The following is a 17,759-nucleotide window of genomic DNA, read 5'->3' on the forward strand; positions in this document are numbered from 1 at the left end:
GCGCATGGTCGGCCCCCTGACTGTGTTATGGACTGGTGTACAGTCGTGTTTTGGTTCTGGACTCTCGTGCTCCTGGTTTTTTGTGTTTCAGGCCCTCCTTCCTGGGCCCCCTCCGCCCGCCCTGGCTTGGTGCTTGTGCTTTTTGTTTGGGGCTGTCGGGAGCCAGCCCTTTGAGGGGGGGGTACTGTCACGGGTCTGGGTCCGTTGGACCCAGTATGTGGAGTTTAATGTTTTTGTTATTCCATGTTTGAGGTTATTATGTTTTGGTTTTAGTTTGCATCAGGGATTGTTTTCTTGTTCTCTTGTTGTGTTTATGATGATGATTATGATGTTTATTATTTGAGTTTCATGTTTAAGGATTTGTTCTCTGTTGTATCTCACGTTTAGTTTAGTTCAGGTTCCATGTGTCACTCTGTCTGTCTCTCAGTGTCAGGTCTGCGTCTTGGTGTGGTGTTCTCACTTCCTGTTTTATTGTGAAAGTCTGGGTCTCATGTGAGTGTGTTCAATTTTACCTCTGTCTCGTCTTGTTGATCATTCCCAGCTGTGTCCACCACCTGTGTGTAATTCCCCTGTGTTTCTCTGGGTGTATTTAAGTCATGTCCTCCGTTATTGTAGTTGCTGGTCCGTCTGTGTATTCCACCCTGCCTCATCTGCGTTTCTACCATGTCTCACCCATGTGTTCTCCCTGCTGTCCGCCGTTAGTCTCTTCTGGTCGTTCTCGTTAAGGTTTGTGCTCTGTAGTTTAGTTGATCCCAGTATAGTTTAGTTCTAGCTCCATTTGCCGTTTGTATTTACTTTCATGTTCAATAAAACACCTTTACACCTTCACGACTGCCTGCATTTGGATCCTCCTTCATTTCCTCCACACGGCTCACCTCACCCGCCGTGACAGTTATCATGTTTTTATTTATTGTTGTAATTGTTAGGTTTTGTATTGTTGATTGTTATTTATGCTTAGAAATATTTAACCATATATGCTTAGAGGTGTATAATCAATTGTGTAGTGATAGGATGTGTGATCTTTAGCAGGCTGCAAAGGCTTGGTGTGTATTCCACACTGGAATGCACACCTACATCCTGGGAGCATGGGAAGAGGTTGTTGTTTTATTGTTTTATGACAGGATAAACGTGGCTGTGTCTGTTTTAGGCTAAGTGCCTTTTGTTTAGATGAACTGTTGGACTTCCAAACCAGCAGGTTTAGGGAAGTCATTTATGGGGACACACACACACACACACACACACACACACACAGAGAGAGAGAGAGAGAGTCTGACAGGGGTCAAGTGATGGAACGACACTTGACTCCAGGCAGCTCCACAGACATACATTAAACCTGCCTAATAACACAAACACACATGCAATGAAATTAGCTTGTTATCTTTCATCAGTGTTAAAATAGTGTCAATTTAGCAGACACTTGTTATCAAATACTGAATTTATCCAATGCAAAAAATTGACTCTCTAGGTTGCAGGACAACAGTTTAACTTTCGTGGGAAAAAGATTCTGGTTTGACCAACCAGTGATCAGACAATAAATTTAGTCGTTGATATAGTAACCTGGGAGATGCTTCCTGCTTGATTGATGCAGCACAAGTAATTTACTGTATGAGGGAAATTCTATTTTTGTGATAACATTTTGAACATGCATTTCTGTTGTCCTGTCATCTTAGTGGGTTAATAGCTGATATGCAAATTAGTTGATCGTTCTTAGATTAATGAAAGGTGACTGAATTCTAGCACGAGTGAATGGGAGTTGGAGTTTGTTGTGTGTTGAGTGGAGACTCTAAAACACTGAGTTTCCTGTTTTGATGTGCGAGTGAATCCTGCACCTAGATACACAACTCTGAGTACGTCAGAACAAACTTCTTTTGTGAAGTTCATGACAACATGTCACATGTTTTATGATGAAGGGAAAAAGGAAAACTGAATAAAATCTGTGCCCTAAATGAGTGAAGAGCACAGACCTGGTGACTAAACTCATAGCTAATAAGACATTAGGGTTATGTTGTGTGTTGTGCAGCTGATGGTTGGTTTGGAGTTAATCTAGCTGATGATTTTTCTTCTGTTGTGAAGTTGAGCCTGCCAATTAGTATGATGGTATGATAAACCATGCTAATGGTATGATTTACCCTCCTGAGATGAGGAGTTTGTGTCATGACTTAACAAGGCCTTTTTATTTTGATACTTTCACAGTGCACTGAAAGTTTTGTTCAATAATCTTGTTTGAGCAGATCTGCACGATTAGAACAGAAAGCGCTGTACGACACGTCGTCGAGGAAATTGTTACAAGTGAGTTTCTCCACATTAAAATGGGCTCTGGAGAAAGCCACTTATTTGGGACAATTAAAAAGAAGGTCCCTGCCTAAAAAGGATTCAGCGATGTAATCAGATCTAAAGTTCTTCTTTTTCTTTTTGAAATGACGTCATTTTGCTGAGAGTGGAAACGTAATGCGACAATCGATTCCACTATCAGCAAAGAAAGAAAGAATGAATGTATGAATAAATGAGTGAAAGAAAAAAAAAACTGACTGACTGGTAAAAGCTGACAAAAGCTGACAAGACTTTACTGATGTAACACTACTGTGTGAAGTTAACCCCCACCTGAAAAAGGTGCAGATGAATCTATGTGTGTTTCCTTTTACAGGAGCAGAAAGATGACAGCAACATTCGAGGTTGCATGACGATTTGACCTTTTAAATGCCACTTTCTGTGTCTGTGCATCTACCAGGGGTGTTATTCACTACCTTGTGTTGCTCACAGAGATCACTGTGAGAAAGTGTGTACACACCTGCGCAGCGCTAACATTTACATTTCTTTTCTACAGCATTACAGTTCTTCATGTGAATTGATGGTGCGATTTATACCAGGACAGCTGGTTGATGTTTTTTCCTACTACAGGATTTCTGGGTTTATGTGTGAAGAAAACTATGTTTACAGGTTATGAGTTGGTGATGCTGTTACACTGTGTTTTTGGGAAAATGTGAAGGTTACTTTGACAATGTGAATAACATGTGAGAAATTTCCTGTGTTGCAAACTAGTGTCACTTCTTTCCACAGCTATGGATGGTTGACTTTATGGTGTTTTTATGGCACCTCTGGAACCTGTCGACTTGCGTCTGACCACCGTCTGACCACCGTCTGACCACCGTCTGACCACCGTCTGACCACCGTCTGACCACGATCAATGTGTATTGCTAATGTTTGTTTTTCTAAGAGTACATGTAGAGGATTCGGCAGAAGCGGACAAGTGACATGAGAAAAACAAATAAGAGATACGGTGTTTATGGAATAGTTTAAAATGGAGCTCATTAGCTGGCCACTTTTGAGCCCATAGTAATATATGAGTGGAGTGACATTACTTGAGGAAAATCACCGATTACATTAATGTTGACTGAGTACATGGGATGATCCATGTCTGGGGCTGATTGTGGTAATAATTGTAGTTTACTGATTTGAGAAAACCTGCACATGACACTTGTCTTGCTGATGTTGAGTGCTTATTACTCTTATGATACAATTGTTTACAAGTGTGAAGTTTGATTTTACTTCCAGATCTTGTTTTCCAGGCCATGATGGTGTGTATGCAGGCTCCTGGCAGAGCCAGGTGTTAAGCAACCTTAATATGCAAAACACGCTGACATCTTTTATTGCAGGGTTACGGAGCTACTCCGGAGGAGATGCCCTGATGTTGCCTGGGACATGATCTAGCTAACCTTTTTCTTTAAGACAGGAATCCAGGTTTGATGAGTTGACTCATGGGAGTGTCCATGCGTCAAGAGGAGGGATCCAGGATTAACATGAAACACAATGTTTTCTATGATTGTTGCAGTGATTTTTGTGATTAACAGTTCATTTACAGGTATTAAACCTATGCAAATGGTGCATCCATGGTCAGATGAGGATTTGATGGCCTATAAGTGAAGTTCACTGAACTAAAGAATGTGGTTTGATGATTGTTGACATGCTCTCCAAATAGAAGTTTTTCCTCCTAGCAAGGAAATAAAGATGCAGCAGTCTGCTGAAAGGGATCTCCTGAGAAATCTTCAGAGGCCCAGTGAGAAGCGAGAACCATTCCAGGCATAGCTGACAGCCCAGGCAGTGGTTGAGGTCAAAGGTCGAGCTGGAGGCCTATCTCCACCCACCACCACTTCCCCTGCCGGTGGCGGACTCCCTCAGGTGTCGGTGCGTTGGTGGTTCTTTGTGTCTGGGGGTGGGCGCCCAGGTACACACCGGCTCACTCCTTGGCGGCCGCTTATCGGGGCCTGGAACCTGGGGCTCGCTCGGACCACTTCGGAGGTGGGGTGCCCCCGGCCTCTCGGCCTGGGGCTCGGTCACTCAGGCACAGCTGGCTGCCGGCGGAGCTCACGGGCGCGTCACTGCAACTCCCCCTGGCTTCTGCTCCGTGGCTGCTGAGTGAACCCTCATCTGGGACTCTCCTCAGCTCTTGCTGGGACAGTGGCGCGGCTGCCCCTCTGTTGGTTTTCCATGGTCTCTTGTGTTCTGGGGGCCTCTGGATGTCTGGAGTTTTGATCTCCTCCATACCTGCTTCATACCCTGGAGGACGGGGCTGTGGCCCCCCCCCCCCCCACTCCCTAGCAGATCGTTACATGGAGAAACCTTTGGAATACAAGCACGCTGATCCACACAGGTATGCACACGGGTGTTCACTGCTCGTAGACTTAAATTACACCTTTCTTGGCTACTACTTCGAAGCACATCTGTCCTGCGTGCTGCACAACAACATTGAATATTTAGTATATACTGCTGTTTACACTTAGCTAGATTAATGCGATGGTGTTGTGTTTAGTATGTTGCTTTGTTTTTTTTTGTCTTCTATTCTTCTCTCAACAGGTGATCCAGGAGATTTTTATTTTTTTTCTCCCCCCCTTTCTCACTGTCCCTCTCCCCTTCTGTTTTTCCTTTCCTTCCTCTTTCTTTCTCCCTTTCCTATCCCTCACTCATGTCTGTCCCGTCTGTAACATCTGAAAATAAAATATAATAAATAATAAAAACAAAGATCGACCAAATGGACCAATACGGCAATGCCACGAAGATCCATTTGGCAAAGTAAATCCATTGGGTATCCTTGTTGGTCTTCAGACAACAATTCTGATGGCTAAAGAACCAAATGGGACAGGCAAAAAAAAAACAAAAAAAACAAAAAAAAACAAAGGTCGAGCTGGTTGGGGCCCATCATGAGATCAGACTTTGGAGCCACAGCAAGGACCATGAAGCTGCGTTGGAATGAGAGCTGTGCCAAAGGGGCTTTCCAGAGGCCAACAGAGGAGATTGTGGACAACAGACGGGCACCTGAAGGATGAGGGGAGCGTGCCAAGCTCCATCGACAGCGCAGAGGGAGTCTGAGGATGGCATCATGATTCTGTGAAAGCACAGGAACCAGAAGCTATGGTGGTGATGACAGCAGTTTCCTATGACCATCACCTAATGCTGTGCCACTATACTGTGCATACGATGACATTCTGAAGGCTGCTGGGATCACAACAGCAGTAAGATAACTGGATCCAGCACCCTTTCCACAGAGGGGTTTTACTGCAGAGCGTGGACAATGGAGGAGTCATAAGTATCCCCCTCACAGGACGAAGGCCTGAAGTGAGGTGATGGGGGTTGGTAGAGGCCATAAAACTAGAGTGCTGAGAGGTCTGCAGCTTTGGAGATAGCTGAGACCCATGTTGACAAACAACAAAACCAACTGGTATGTTTTAATGTCTATTCTACATACATTTGGACTCTGGTCCTATGGACAGTGATGGAAACAACTGGAAGAAACATTCATGACGCCCTGCCGAACTAAAACCACTCTGCACAGATGATGGGTGATCACCGCAGAGCTGGGATGTTTTTGAAAATGTTACTTTCTTATTTTAACTATTAAATTAACAATTCATTTGTTTGCTCGTATGATGCAGTTTGCCATTGGATGAAATCAATGAGGAATGGGATAACTGCTAATACATTTGTTAAACTGTGTACTTTTACAGTAATTTAGGGTGATTTGACATATGCTGTGTATAAAAATGTTTGCATTGAAACTGTCAGACATGAGGTGATCATAACTGGGAACTTTTCTAGCATAAAGGTCAAAAAGGGGGGAATGTTAGGTTTTGTATTGTTGATTGTCATTTATGCTTAGAAACATTTAACCATATATGCTTAGAGGTGTATAATCAATTGTGTAGTGATAGGATGTGTGATCTTTAGCAGGCTGCAAAGGCTTGGTGTGTATTCCACACTGGAATGCACACCTACATCCTGGGAGCATGGGAAGAGGTCGTTGTTTTATTGTTTTATGGTAGGATAAACGTGGCTGTGTCTGTTTTAGGCTAAGTGCCTTTTGTTTAGATGAACTGTTGGACTTCCAAACCAGCAGGTTTAGGGAAGTCATTTATGGGGTCACACTCTGACCCCCCCCCCCCCCCCCCCCCACACACACACACACAGTATTCTTTGTTCACATGTATACCTATGTAAGATGTTATATGTTAATGACCCTATGCATATTCATGTCACCACAATAAAAGGAGTGCTATGGGGAACCTGGCTGAGAGTCTGACAGGGGTCAAGTGATGGAACGACACTTGACTCCAGGCAGGTCTCCCCTCATGCATGAGTAACAAGAAGAACTTTGCCTACTTGGTGTTCAATGCTTTTGCTGTGTAATTATATTGTCTTCAACGTTCCAGCGAATAGGTTCAAGCTACAAACCTATCATTAATTATTGATGATAAAATGTGATTGCACTATAAGATGTTCTTCTACAACAACCAGCCAGAGTGCAAAGATTCCCCGATTCAGTGTTGTGTCATTGAATGCTGGAACAGAAGGCAGTTTGGTCTGTCTGAGCTCAGATGAAGGAAATACTGAAAAGCCCTGTTTTTGAATTCTCACTGAGAGCTCAGAATAAGTTTTCTGCCTTCAAACTACACTTTATTTAACTGTGATCAATAATTATTGATTTATTTATTGATTTATAAATCCACCTTGTTAAAAAAGCCAAAAACAGATTCTGAGTGATTCATTTAAATACAAAATGAAACATTCGGGCTGACTGAAGATACATTTGAGCTCTGCTGGTGCTGGTGGATGTTTGAGTGCAGAGTTCATTTCACGTGTAAGTTACTGGTTGGGGAGTCTGGTGGAAGGTAATCCATTCGCCTTCTTTCTTTCTTTCAGACCAGTTTTATAAGATGTTCCTTAAAGGTGTGATATGTAGAGAGCTCCTTTATTGTCATTGGTGAACTAGTCCAGTGTTATTGGGGTCTAACAACCCAAGGTTGGATCATGTGCAATGGTGGAGATGAGAAAACAGTCACTTAGAGATGAGTCAAATAAAAACCTGCATTTTGAGCTCCAGTAGATTTTTCTTCTTTATCAGCTGATCGGCAGATTAAACTGAATACAACAAGGCATAAGCTGATGCTTCACAAGTTACCCGACCAATTTTCAACCACTAGACTCTATAAAGCTAGCGCTGAAGGTCAAATTCAGTGAGAGAATTTACTCAGCATCATTACATCAAATATAAATATCTGCTGCCCTTCATGTAGCATCACACTGACCATGAACACCACAGCTGCTCTGTACCAGTCCAACATAGTTGATCACTGTAAACTTTACCAAATCACAGCAATTAAACCAATTAAAACTCTCAGTAATCACAATAATTTGAAATAGTTTCACACATTTAGGAGTTTCTGATTTATAACTAACAACATCTATCCATTCTCTTCAGCTTATCCAATTAGCATCGCAGAGTAGCTAGAGCCTATTTAAAGGCAGGGCACATCCTGAACTGTCAAAACAATATAACAAAATATTGTTTTTGGTTTTTTGCATAATTTGATAAAAACCTAATGTAGGAATGTTTAGCTTATTTTAGAGTTTAGGAATGTGTTAGATAGGACATAGAATTGTGAGACACTGACACTGCCCTGGATATAAATAAAGGCCTGACTGTGTCATGAACTTAGGAGTAGATTGTTTGAGACCCTCCCCCAGTTGAACTGTAAAAGTAAGACAAAGAGGAGTTAATGCTGAGTGGAAATTCCCCAGAGGATACCTGGGTGGGGGTCTCAACATTTGTAACTGGATAATTGTGGTCTGGAAGGGAGATGGACTTTTATGACCGGCAGGGAGTCACGTGCACTCACACATACACACAGGTACGCGCATACACTCAGTCACTCACGTGCACTCACATAGGCATACGGATACGCGCACACATGTGCTCGTGCATACACACAGACACAGAGTTTGCAGCACACCATGGGGGTTTGATGATGGGGTCGCTTCTATAAAGCTGGCTGTAACTAACAAAGGGGTGAAGATTTTGCAGATGGACATCGGCCTCGTCTTCCCTTCTAGAAGTGCATGCTTAAATGAAGATGAATAAAGATGAATAAAGGTTTTGTGAAATAACTACTGAGTTCCGGTGCCGTCTCTGGAAGCTTCGAGGAATAAAAGAACCGGGGTGAAACTGATTTCACAACACTAATAAAATATTTGAGCAATTTCTTCCTGGTAACAGCTGATGCTGTGGTCACGTGACCCTGCACTCTGATTTTTACAGCAGCTCTCAGTCAGACTGTGTCAGAGCTTGCCAGGAGAACTCAGGAACATGGCTTCAATGTTTTTATGCTTCACGCTTCTCTTCATCAACATCTGCACAGCAGGTAAGATCAATACACTAATCAAACACATGATCAGTCACAGTTACAGAGTGTTCGCTGATTAAAGGAAAGTGAAGGATGAGATGTGATTTTTATTGTGGTTGATGCACAGCAGCATTTTTGTTTGTAACCATCACCTGTGATGATCCCCGTTTGCCTCTCAGGGCTGAAGTTCACTGTTTCAGCTATCATTAAGCTTTACAGCATCACAGCTGGATTAATGAATTCATCCATCAGTCTACTTATTAAACTGCTGAATAAAACAAATAATTTCAGAAAGACCATTTTGCTGCTTCATTTTACTTTGCTCGTATTAAATCAATTATAAAAGTAACGGTTAGACTCAGTCATGCATGCCATGTATTTAACATTTAAGCCTTTATTTATCTCACTGAGATTAAAATCTCATTTGTAAGAGAGGCCTGGAATCATGGTGGCAAAAGTAAAAACATATACAACACATAACAACAATTTAAAACACATACAATATTCTATACAAACAGGTGAAACTTTAACAATAGCACATCATTAAGAGTGACAATTGAAACCAGTCACACTGACTAAAAGAGTTATTCTCTTGTTCCTTTAAAACTGACTTAAACTCCTGCAGGGTAACCATTTCTCACAATTTCAGCTCCTTCTGCAGATTATTCCAGGAAACAAGGGCATCCTACAATTAGGAAAAAGACATTTTTCCCTAATTCTACTCTTATTTTCAGGACAATTAATTGTATGATTTTCGAGAACAAAGGCTGTATTGGTTGTGGTTCTTACCCATATACACATGCACAGATAAGAGGGAACCAGCCCAAGGAGAGATTTATAGATAAAAAAAACAACCAATGTGAAAGTCTGCAGATATACAGAAGTGGACATTTATCAGCAGCATACAGAGAAAAGTGATGTAGTCAAGTTCCACAACCATTAATAAAATGTCAAACACAATTGTAAACAGTCTCCAACCTCTTCAAGTACTAAGCAGGTGCATTTGTAAAAGCAGAATCCAATAAAGGGAAAAAAGTTACAGAAATCAAGTTTTTCCTCACTTATAGAAAGAACGAAAAAAGAATGCCCAAAAAAGAAACAAGCCCTTGAACGTGAGTTTTAAATGACAAATTCTGATCTATAATGATACTTAGATACTTATTAGATGTAACCATTTTAATTTCAGTCCCTTGAATGGTTTTAATCTTATGAAACATAGCTAACAGTCTTTGCACTTTGAAAACAACATGAGCTTGTATTTGTCTGCATTTAACTCCAACTTACACCATAAAAAATGCTGGGTTAAAAATGACCAAATCTGTAACCCCACACTGGGTCAAATGTGGAGCTTCATTTCCTCAGCCTCATTTCAAATAATAACTTCAAAAGATAATATCAAGCATTTTTAAGTAGAAATAACTTTCTTCATCCCAAGCTAGCTGGTGTTATCTGTTAAAATACCTTTAATGAGTAGGTAAAGTTCTAAAATAAACCAATAAATTGCATTATCAAAAATAACCCTATGATTTTCAAACTGTTATAATTCACTTTTTACTTACCATATTTTATTTCATAGTAGTGGAGAAGTAGTCCAGTGATATGTGATCAAGTCACAGGCAGTTTGTGAAGACCTCTGAGGCTTACCTTCAACCCCAACAATTGGGTGAAATGTTGACCCAATATTTTATCAAAGCTGCCGAACCTATGACCCAACAGAATTAGTCAAGCTGTGGAGGGAATTGAAGAACCCAGCACATCACCAACCTAACTCCTGAGTCATGACTTTTGAACCAACATTTGGTCACAATAACCCAACTTATGAACCTACGGCTTTTACCCAGAAGTGGAGTTATGAAAATAACCCAGCATTTTTTAGGGTGTATGGAGAGAAAAATGGGAGTGAACAACATCAAAGGCAGCTTAAGGAAATTAAAGAGTTTCTATTAATGAAGTATCTAAACAATAGATAATTGTGTTATCTGCACAAAGATGGAATATAGCATTTGATAAATTTTCAAAAAGGTTATTTTTGTGGAGAGAAAAAAAGCAATGGTCCTAATATGGAACACTGAGTACATGTAGTTTATACAATGAGAGGGGAAGTAAAAATAAAGACAAGGCACTAGAACAAATGACTCATGAAATAAAGTGAGAAGTGGTTAACATCTCTTCTTCTTAACTGTACTTACACAAACAGTGAGACTACACAGTTCTCTGTTTTTTAACTGTACATCTGATTTTTAACTGTACATCCTACACGAATGAAGGTAAATGTCAGTTTATATGCAGAAGATCTGTGTCCTTATTCTACATATTCCTATTCAGGGTCTCATTACAAACACTCTTTAATATTCAGTCACACAGAGACTTTTCTGCAACATTGCATTTACACATTAGACCATCACGCGTTACTAACTAACCAAAATACATTGTTTTGAAATGTTGCTGCAACACACAGGTATGTATTAAAGACATAAACACGTGGATGTGTTGTCCTTTATTCAGACAAACTGAGGTCGTCATATTTGGACCTCACAAAAACTTCTGAAACATGGTGTCTAACGAAATACTGGACAGGGTTTTTCTCCAGTAACACTTCAAGGACTCTTGACATTTTTATATATCCTTCAATGCACACATTAATATTTATGTAACCCATACTGGTTTCTCCAAATTTAAAATGCTTCTCCTTGCATACATATTTGAATAATCAGGCCCACTATTGAGAATATTCTTAGCACTTTCCTTTTTGCTAAAGTAAAAATTTGGGCTGGACCCTAGTGACCCTGAATCCTCCCTTAGTTATACTGCAATAGAACTTAGGCTACTGGGGGATTCCCATTTCTTTCACTTGTGCATTAAACTATCTCCTGTAGTTTGTGTTTTGTCTCATCTGTCTTGGTTCTCCTTTTTTGTTCTTCTTTACCATAACCAGCCATGGCAGTGCTTCTTCCTGATCCTGGTTCTGTTGGTTGTTTCTCTCTCTTCCACTGTTTCCAACTTTGCACATCTTAAGATTGCTGGGGTTACCTCTCTAATATTATAGGATCTTGGTGTTTTTGTGAATCATTTTTATGTATATGAAATTGAATTGATACTCTGTTGGTAAGCTTAATGATCTAACTAAGGTGAAGATATGATGATGATATCATTTCAACAACCTGCTCTTAAAGGTTTCCCAGACTACTACAGGAGAGTGATTCTCTAATCTTTGTGTTTCAGATGGATATGAGTGTTACTCTTCAACTCGCTGCCTGTTTAACTCCACTGAGCTGCAGGACATCGAGTTCATCAGATCTTACTATTACAACAAGATAGAGCATGTCAGGTTCAGCAGCGATGTGGGGAGGTTTGTTGGATACACTGAGTTTGGTATAAAGGAGGCAGAATACTGGAACAAAGATCAGGCAATACTCGCTCAAATGAGAGCTCAGAAGGAGACGTACTGCCAACACAACACTGACCTCTGGTACGCAAATGTTCTTTCTAAATCAGGTGAGTCTGTATTTCTGTGACATCATCAGATTGTCATATAAACCTCATCACATGATGCCATCATTGACAACACAACTCCTGACTGAACTCTCTGCACATAGTTTAAAGTTAACACTGCTGAAGGTTTAATCTGATACATTCAGTTAAAACTACATAATCTCTGTAGTTCTGTAGCCATTTCAGGCTTGTTATATTTATAAAGTCACTTCAGCTTTATTGTGTTGCAGTTTTAACTTTGAATGAAATAAAAACATTCCTCCTCCTCCTGATGTTCCAGTGAAACCATCAGCCAGACTTCACTCCACGATGGCTCCTGGTTGTCACCATCCTGCCATGTTGGTCTGCAGCGTCTATGACTTCTACCCTAAACTGATCAAAGTGAGCTGGTTGAGAAATGGACAGGAAACAACCTCTGATATCACTTCCACTGAAGAGTTTGCAAATGGTGATTGGCTCTACCAGGTCCACTCCCACTTGGAGTACATGCCCAGGTGAGTCCAGGTCAAACCTGGGACCAGGACTCTTTGTTTGCCTGGACAGTCTGACCACGTGTGCCCTCTCCTGGATAATTCCACTGTCAGCACCAAACTCCTTCAATGGTGATGTTTGAAGGGTCTGATCCTTCAGCTCAGGCTGTTAACTCTGATCTTTGTCCAAGTTTTCTTCTGTGGCTCCAGCTCACTGACTTTAGTTTGAATAACCACAACATCCCATATTCACAGCTCAGCCTGTGAAAGCTGTTCCCTCTTCTTCTTCCTCATTCCTGCTAAAACTGAACCCATCCAAGGTTCCAGTTTCTGCAGAGCCGAGTGTTTCATCAGGAACTGTCTGAAAATTGAGATCGAAAACAGGAAGTCCCCAAGATTGTGTTTAATATTGTTGAAAGTTTAAAACAGGACGATTGCTGATTCAGTTATGTGAACATTTCCATAACTTCTCTTTTCCACACCTTTGTGAGTATGGATGGGTATCGTTTAGGTTTTATCCGATACCGGTGCCAAACCGGTACTTTTGAAACGGTGCCGGTGCTTAAACAGTGCTCGAACCGGTGCTTAAAGAATGGAGAACACACAATTGGTCCAAAAACCTCTCATGTTTAGCTGTTTTTTTTTTTGTAAAAAGATAACAATGTTAGCCTTTTCTGCAGCTAGAGGGCATATATGGTATCACTCTTGGCTGGAAGCAGTGCTTAAACAATGGAAAAAACACAAACATCGTCCAAAAACCTCTCATGTTTAACTGTTTTCCACTTTTTCTTTTGTCATTTTAGCCTTTTTGGCCAGGATGAAGGGAGTATCTGCCATCAAACAGCTGCATGTAACTACGACGGTGTTTGCTAGTTCACCTTACATGCATTAATGTAATAACGTGGTTAGCCTACTCAACGTAAATTACACACGGCCAACATTAAACTACTCACGCAGAGAAGAACGGCTGCTGCTGCATCATCATCCATCATCATTTCTGCTACACTGGCAGGGCTAGGGGCCAGGACTCTCCTCTTCGGGTTTTTGGGGGATGTTGCTAACTCCGGGACCGATAACAGGCAGCCCACCCCGCAGTAGATGTGCTCGGTGTGAGGTCTCACAGCAAGCTATCAAATACGGCGCATTTTTCGGCTTTTAAAAAAACGCTATGCGTCGCCAGGTGTTTCATCAGATTTGAGGTGTTACCTCCTTTGCACAGTATCAGCTTAAAGCACTTGTTGCAGGCTGCTGAGTTTGCATATTTTGCTGTGAAGTACAGCCAGACTTTTGACCGCTTCGCCTTGGGCATTTTTAATCTGTAGCTCTGCTCTAAAAGAACGTACGTACCTGGACCCGCCTACTATCCTCAGAAACGTAAAATGATTGGCTAGAATTCAAAGTGTATGACATCTCAGGAAAAAAAAGCACCGAAATGTGTGCTGCTTTTCGGTCTGGTTGCTACCGTTTATGTCAGAACCGGTGCCATCATGGCACTGGATACCAGTACCCATCCCTATTTGTGAGTCATGTCCATGATATAAAATGTGTTACAGGTGATCAGGTAACCATCAGCTGATCACACAAATCAGATAAATATCAGTGATGTTGGTTTGTGTTTGTGTTGAAGGTCTGGCGAGAAGATCTCCTGTATGGTGGAGCACGCCAGCCTGGATGAACCACTGATTATTAACTGGGGTAAATACCTGTCTGTATCGACACACCTGTACACTGCCTGTGTGTCCGTTCACCTGTGTGACTCTCACCTGTGTGTCTTCAGTCCCGCCCATGCCTGAAACAGAGAGACTGATCATAGTTGGAGCCATAGGACTGATCCTGGGCCTGATCTTGTTTGTGGCTGGAGTCATCTACAGGAGGAAGAGTGGAGGTCAGACCAGCACTCACTGAAACACCAGTTTAAACCAGACTAAAACCAGTTTATCCCAGGCGAAAACCAGGTTAGATCAGACTAAAATTAATTAACACCAGACTATAGTTGCAACAAAGAAAAGAGAAGCTGTGACTTCCAGAAGCTAATGGAGCTCCTGAAGGGCTTCAGTTAGTCCAAAGTAAGGATAACTTGGACTGATTGGATCAGTTGGATTGTTGGGTTTAAGTTTTAGGCAAAAAAACATTAGAACTGTGACGTGTCAGTTCAGCCTGAGCCATCACCTTTGACCTTTGACCCTCGTTCTCTGTGTTGCAGATACATCTTTGGCTCACAGGTTCGGTGAGAAACAGGCAGAGGACTGGAACAAAGATCCTGCAGCTCTGAGCTTGTGGAGACCTCAGAAGGAGATGTTCTTCAAACCCGACTCTGAGCTCTGCTTCACAAATGTTCTGCCTAAGTCAGGTGACTCACTGTTTGCTGCTGATGGTTTCATCTTTATGTAAAACTAGTGTCGTCTGCAGTTCTGCTCCTTTCACAGTAAAACCGGGTGTCTCACACACAGTCCACTGGAAAAAAATATTCATAATTCAACTTCATCAGTGAGACATTAAAACTGTGTGAGGGTACCAGGTGTTTCTAGATCTGAGTGAGATTTGGTCTCATGGAGAACAACGTGTTCGGGTGTACATGTGGAGGTTTTATAAAAGCACTTTTAGTGAAGACGTCTCAGCTTCTTCTTCATGTGTTCAGCTGCCAACAGCTGGCAGTTTATTATGTGTCAAAGTTTCCCTTCTGTGTTCAGACTGTTTTTATTTTTTATGTTCCAGTGATGCCATTGGCCAGGCTTCACTCCATGACGCCCCCTGGTGGTCGTCATCCTGTCTTGGCACTCTGCAGAGTCTACGACTTCTTCCCCAATCAGTCCAAAACCAGGTGTTGCTCCAGGCTGCTTTGATTTATCCTCATGATTCATTTGAATAGATCATAAAAGATTTCTAGTCTTTGTGCCGGCACATCTGCTGCTACACACCAGCAGACTGTGGGGACCAGTTTGGAGCTGTTGGTTAAAGCAATACAGGTCCTGTTCTCATGATGAGCCGTCTCCTTGTTTTCTCTCTCTGTGCCCCAGGACTGATGCTGGTTCCCAGTAGTGGATCCTGATTGTAGACCTGGAGCTGGTTCTGCTTCTGTCTGATAGCTGGAAGCAAAAGCAGCAGCAGTTGGCAGCTCTGTGTTTGATCCAGGCTGTTTGAGTCAGGCTGAAACTGGACTGTGGTGGATCTACTGGAGCCTCAGTGGTGGAGTCATCATGTAGTGTGTGCAGAGTGTTCTCAGAGTCTTTACAGCTGTCTGACAGGAGGAACTGCTCAGGTGAGCTTCCTCCAGGATGGACCTGGTCTGTGCAGGCCGGAGGACAGCGAGGTGTGTGCTGGGAAACTGAGTGTCTGATTGCTTTGTTTGGATGTAAGGCTGGAGGGGGCGGAGCTCTGTGGGTGTTTGTGTGTGTGACTTTCCAGTGTCATCACACACACACACACACACACACACACACACACACAGATGGATGCAAAGATGAAACCACACTCTGAGCTGTCAGCTGTTTGTTGTATTTTCACTTCCTGATCCTTTCCTCAATAAAGCAGATTCCACAGTCATGTGATCGCTGTCTTCTTTCAAACACTGTAAAAGACGTAGGAAAGTAGTTTTCACTCTTCGTTGTGTGTCTGTGTTTAGTTAAGCTGCTCAAAAAGAGGCACAATGTGTATCCTCTTGACGGTGTTGCTCCTGGATCATCAAACTGATGCCGGTCCAAGTGACCAACCACATTGTGGTGATATTACAGTTTTGCAGCGTGTAAACACCATCACACAACACATCAAACTCTAATCCCAAAACCGTACTACAGCTCTGTAACCATAATAACGATCACATCCTAACCCCCAACCCTGACTATAAATCCCCCTTTTCCTGAGTGGACATCAGCAAGTTTTTTTCTTAATTGTGAAATATGACTATTTTTTTTAGTCATGATTAGTTACTTGCAATGCTGAACATAGACCAGCTTTAAGTAATTATGATGATCCAAAAAAAACCCAGTGTGGTACTTATGCTACATAGTCTTTGTGAAAGGTTAAAAATGTAGTTTTAAGACATAAATATGGATTAAAATAATAGTTAAAAAGTCAAGAGATATAAAAATGGTGCATAAGTTCTGGGGATTACAGTTCAGTTCATGTTTTAACGCAAGTTAAAAAAATGGACACCACAGTAATATTTTTTGTTCAGATTCAGTTTTTATCTAATTACTCTTGAAGTTTTATCAAACTGGATTCCCTAAAGATGCCACAATGCTCTCAGGAAGAAGCCTTATAGGGAAGCCTGCAGAATAAATCCTGTAGTTGACGCTTTAAACAAAGTATGATCCGTGCCTCTTTATTTTATTACCCAGGTGGAGTAATTGTCCTCAAAATGACTCCTATGTAAAACAGTAACAATGATAAGATTGTTGTAAACATGTTAAAGTAAAGCATAACTTTGGAAACTGATTAGAAGTAATCAAAGTTGGTAGCTACCCTTGTTGGTAGCAGGTAAAGTGAGCTTCAAGTACAGTAGCTTTGCTAATGATGCACAAATGGTATTTGGTTTTTTTTTTTTTTTTTTTTTTTTTTCTTTTTTAAATGACATCAGAAACAGCAGCATGCGACATCACGTGATGGCGGAGCTTCAGTTCATCCTTTGTCATCTTTTTTTTTTTTTTTTTTTTTTTAATAGGACAGGGGGAATGAATGAAAGAGGGGGAGAGAAAGAAAGAAAACCAAAGGGGAGAAGAGACGGTGAGAAGGGGGGGGGGAAGAGAGAAAAAAAAAACAAACAACAAAAAAAACTCCTGGGTCACCTGTATGGAGAAAACAAACAAAAAAACAAACAGAGGAGACAGCAAACAACAAAGAGCAACATAATAATAGAAAAAAAAGCACCATCACAATAAACTAGCTAGTCATAGATATCAATAGTTACTAAATAATAGACGATATTGTTCAGCACGCAAGATAGACAGCGCACAGTGTGCTTTGAGGCAGCAGCCAAGAAAGCTTTAGTCCGCGTCTGTGAATACCCATGTGTACACCTGTGTGCATACCTGTGTGGATCAGCATGCTTGCATTCCAAAGGTTTCTCCATGTAATGATCTGCTAGGGAGTGTGGGGAGCCACAGCCCTGTCCTTTATGGTATCAAGC

At 41.5% G+C, this 17,759-nt stretch overlaps 1 protein-coding gene across 1 annotated transcript; it reads left to right on the forward strand.

Moving 5' to 3' along the window:
• The first annotated feature begins 8,610 nt into the window (after positions 1 to 8,610).
• LOC101475247 (H-2 class II histocompatibility antigen, E-S beta chain) lies at positions 8,611 to 16,177 on the forward strand. Its single transcript, XM_004574051.3, has 8 exons — positions 8,611 to 8,690; positions 11,895 to 12,167; positions 12,445 to 12,658; positions 14,262 to 14,329; positions 14,412 to 14,519; positions 14,838 to 14,984; positions 15,350 to 15,455; positions 15,652 to 16,177. The coding sequence occupies exons 1-8, from the start codon at positions 8,636 to 8,638 to the stop codon at positions 15,671 to 15,673; spliced, it is 993 nt and encodes a 330-aa protein (XP_004574108.2). The 5' UTR covers positions 8,611 to 8,635; the 3' UTR covers positions 15,674 to 16,177.
• Positions 16,178 to 17,759: the final 1,582 nt, after the last annotated feature.

The sequence above is a fragment of the Maylandia zebra genome, unplaced genomic scaffold (genome assembly GCF_041146795.1).
Source record: "Maylandia zebra isolate NMK-2024a unplaced genomic scaffold, Mzebra_GT3a scaffold01, whole genome shotgun sequence".
Lineage (NCBI taxonomy): Eukaryota > Metazoa > Chordata > Actinopteri > Cichliformes > Cichlidae > Maylandia > Maylandia zebra.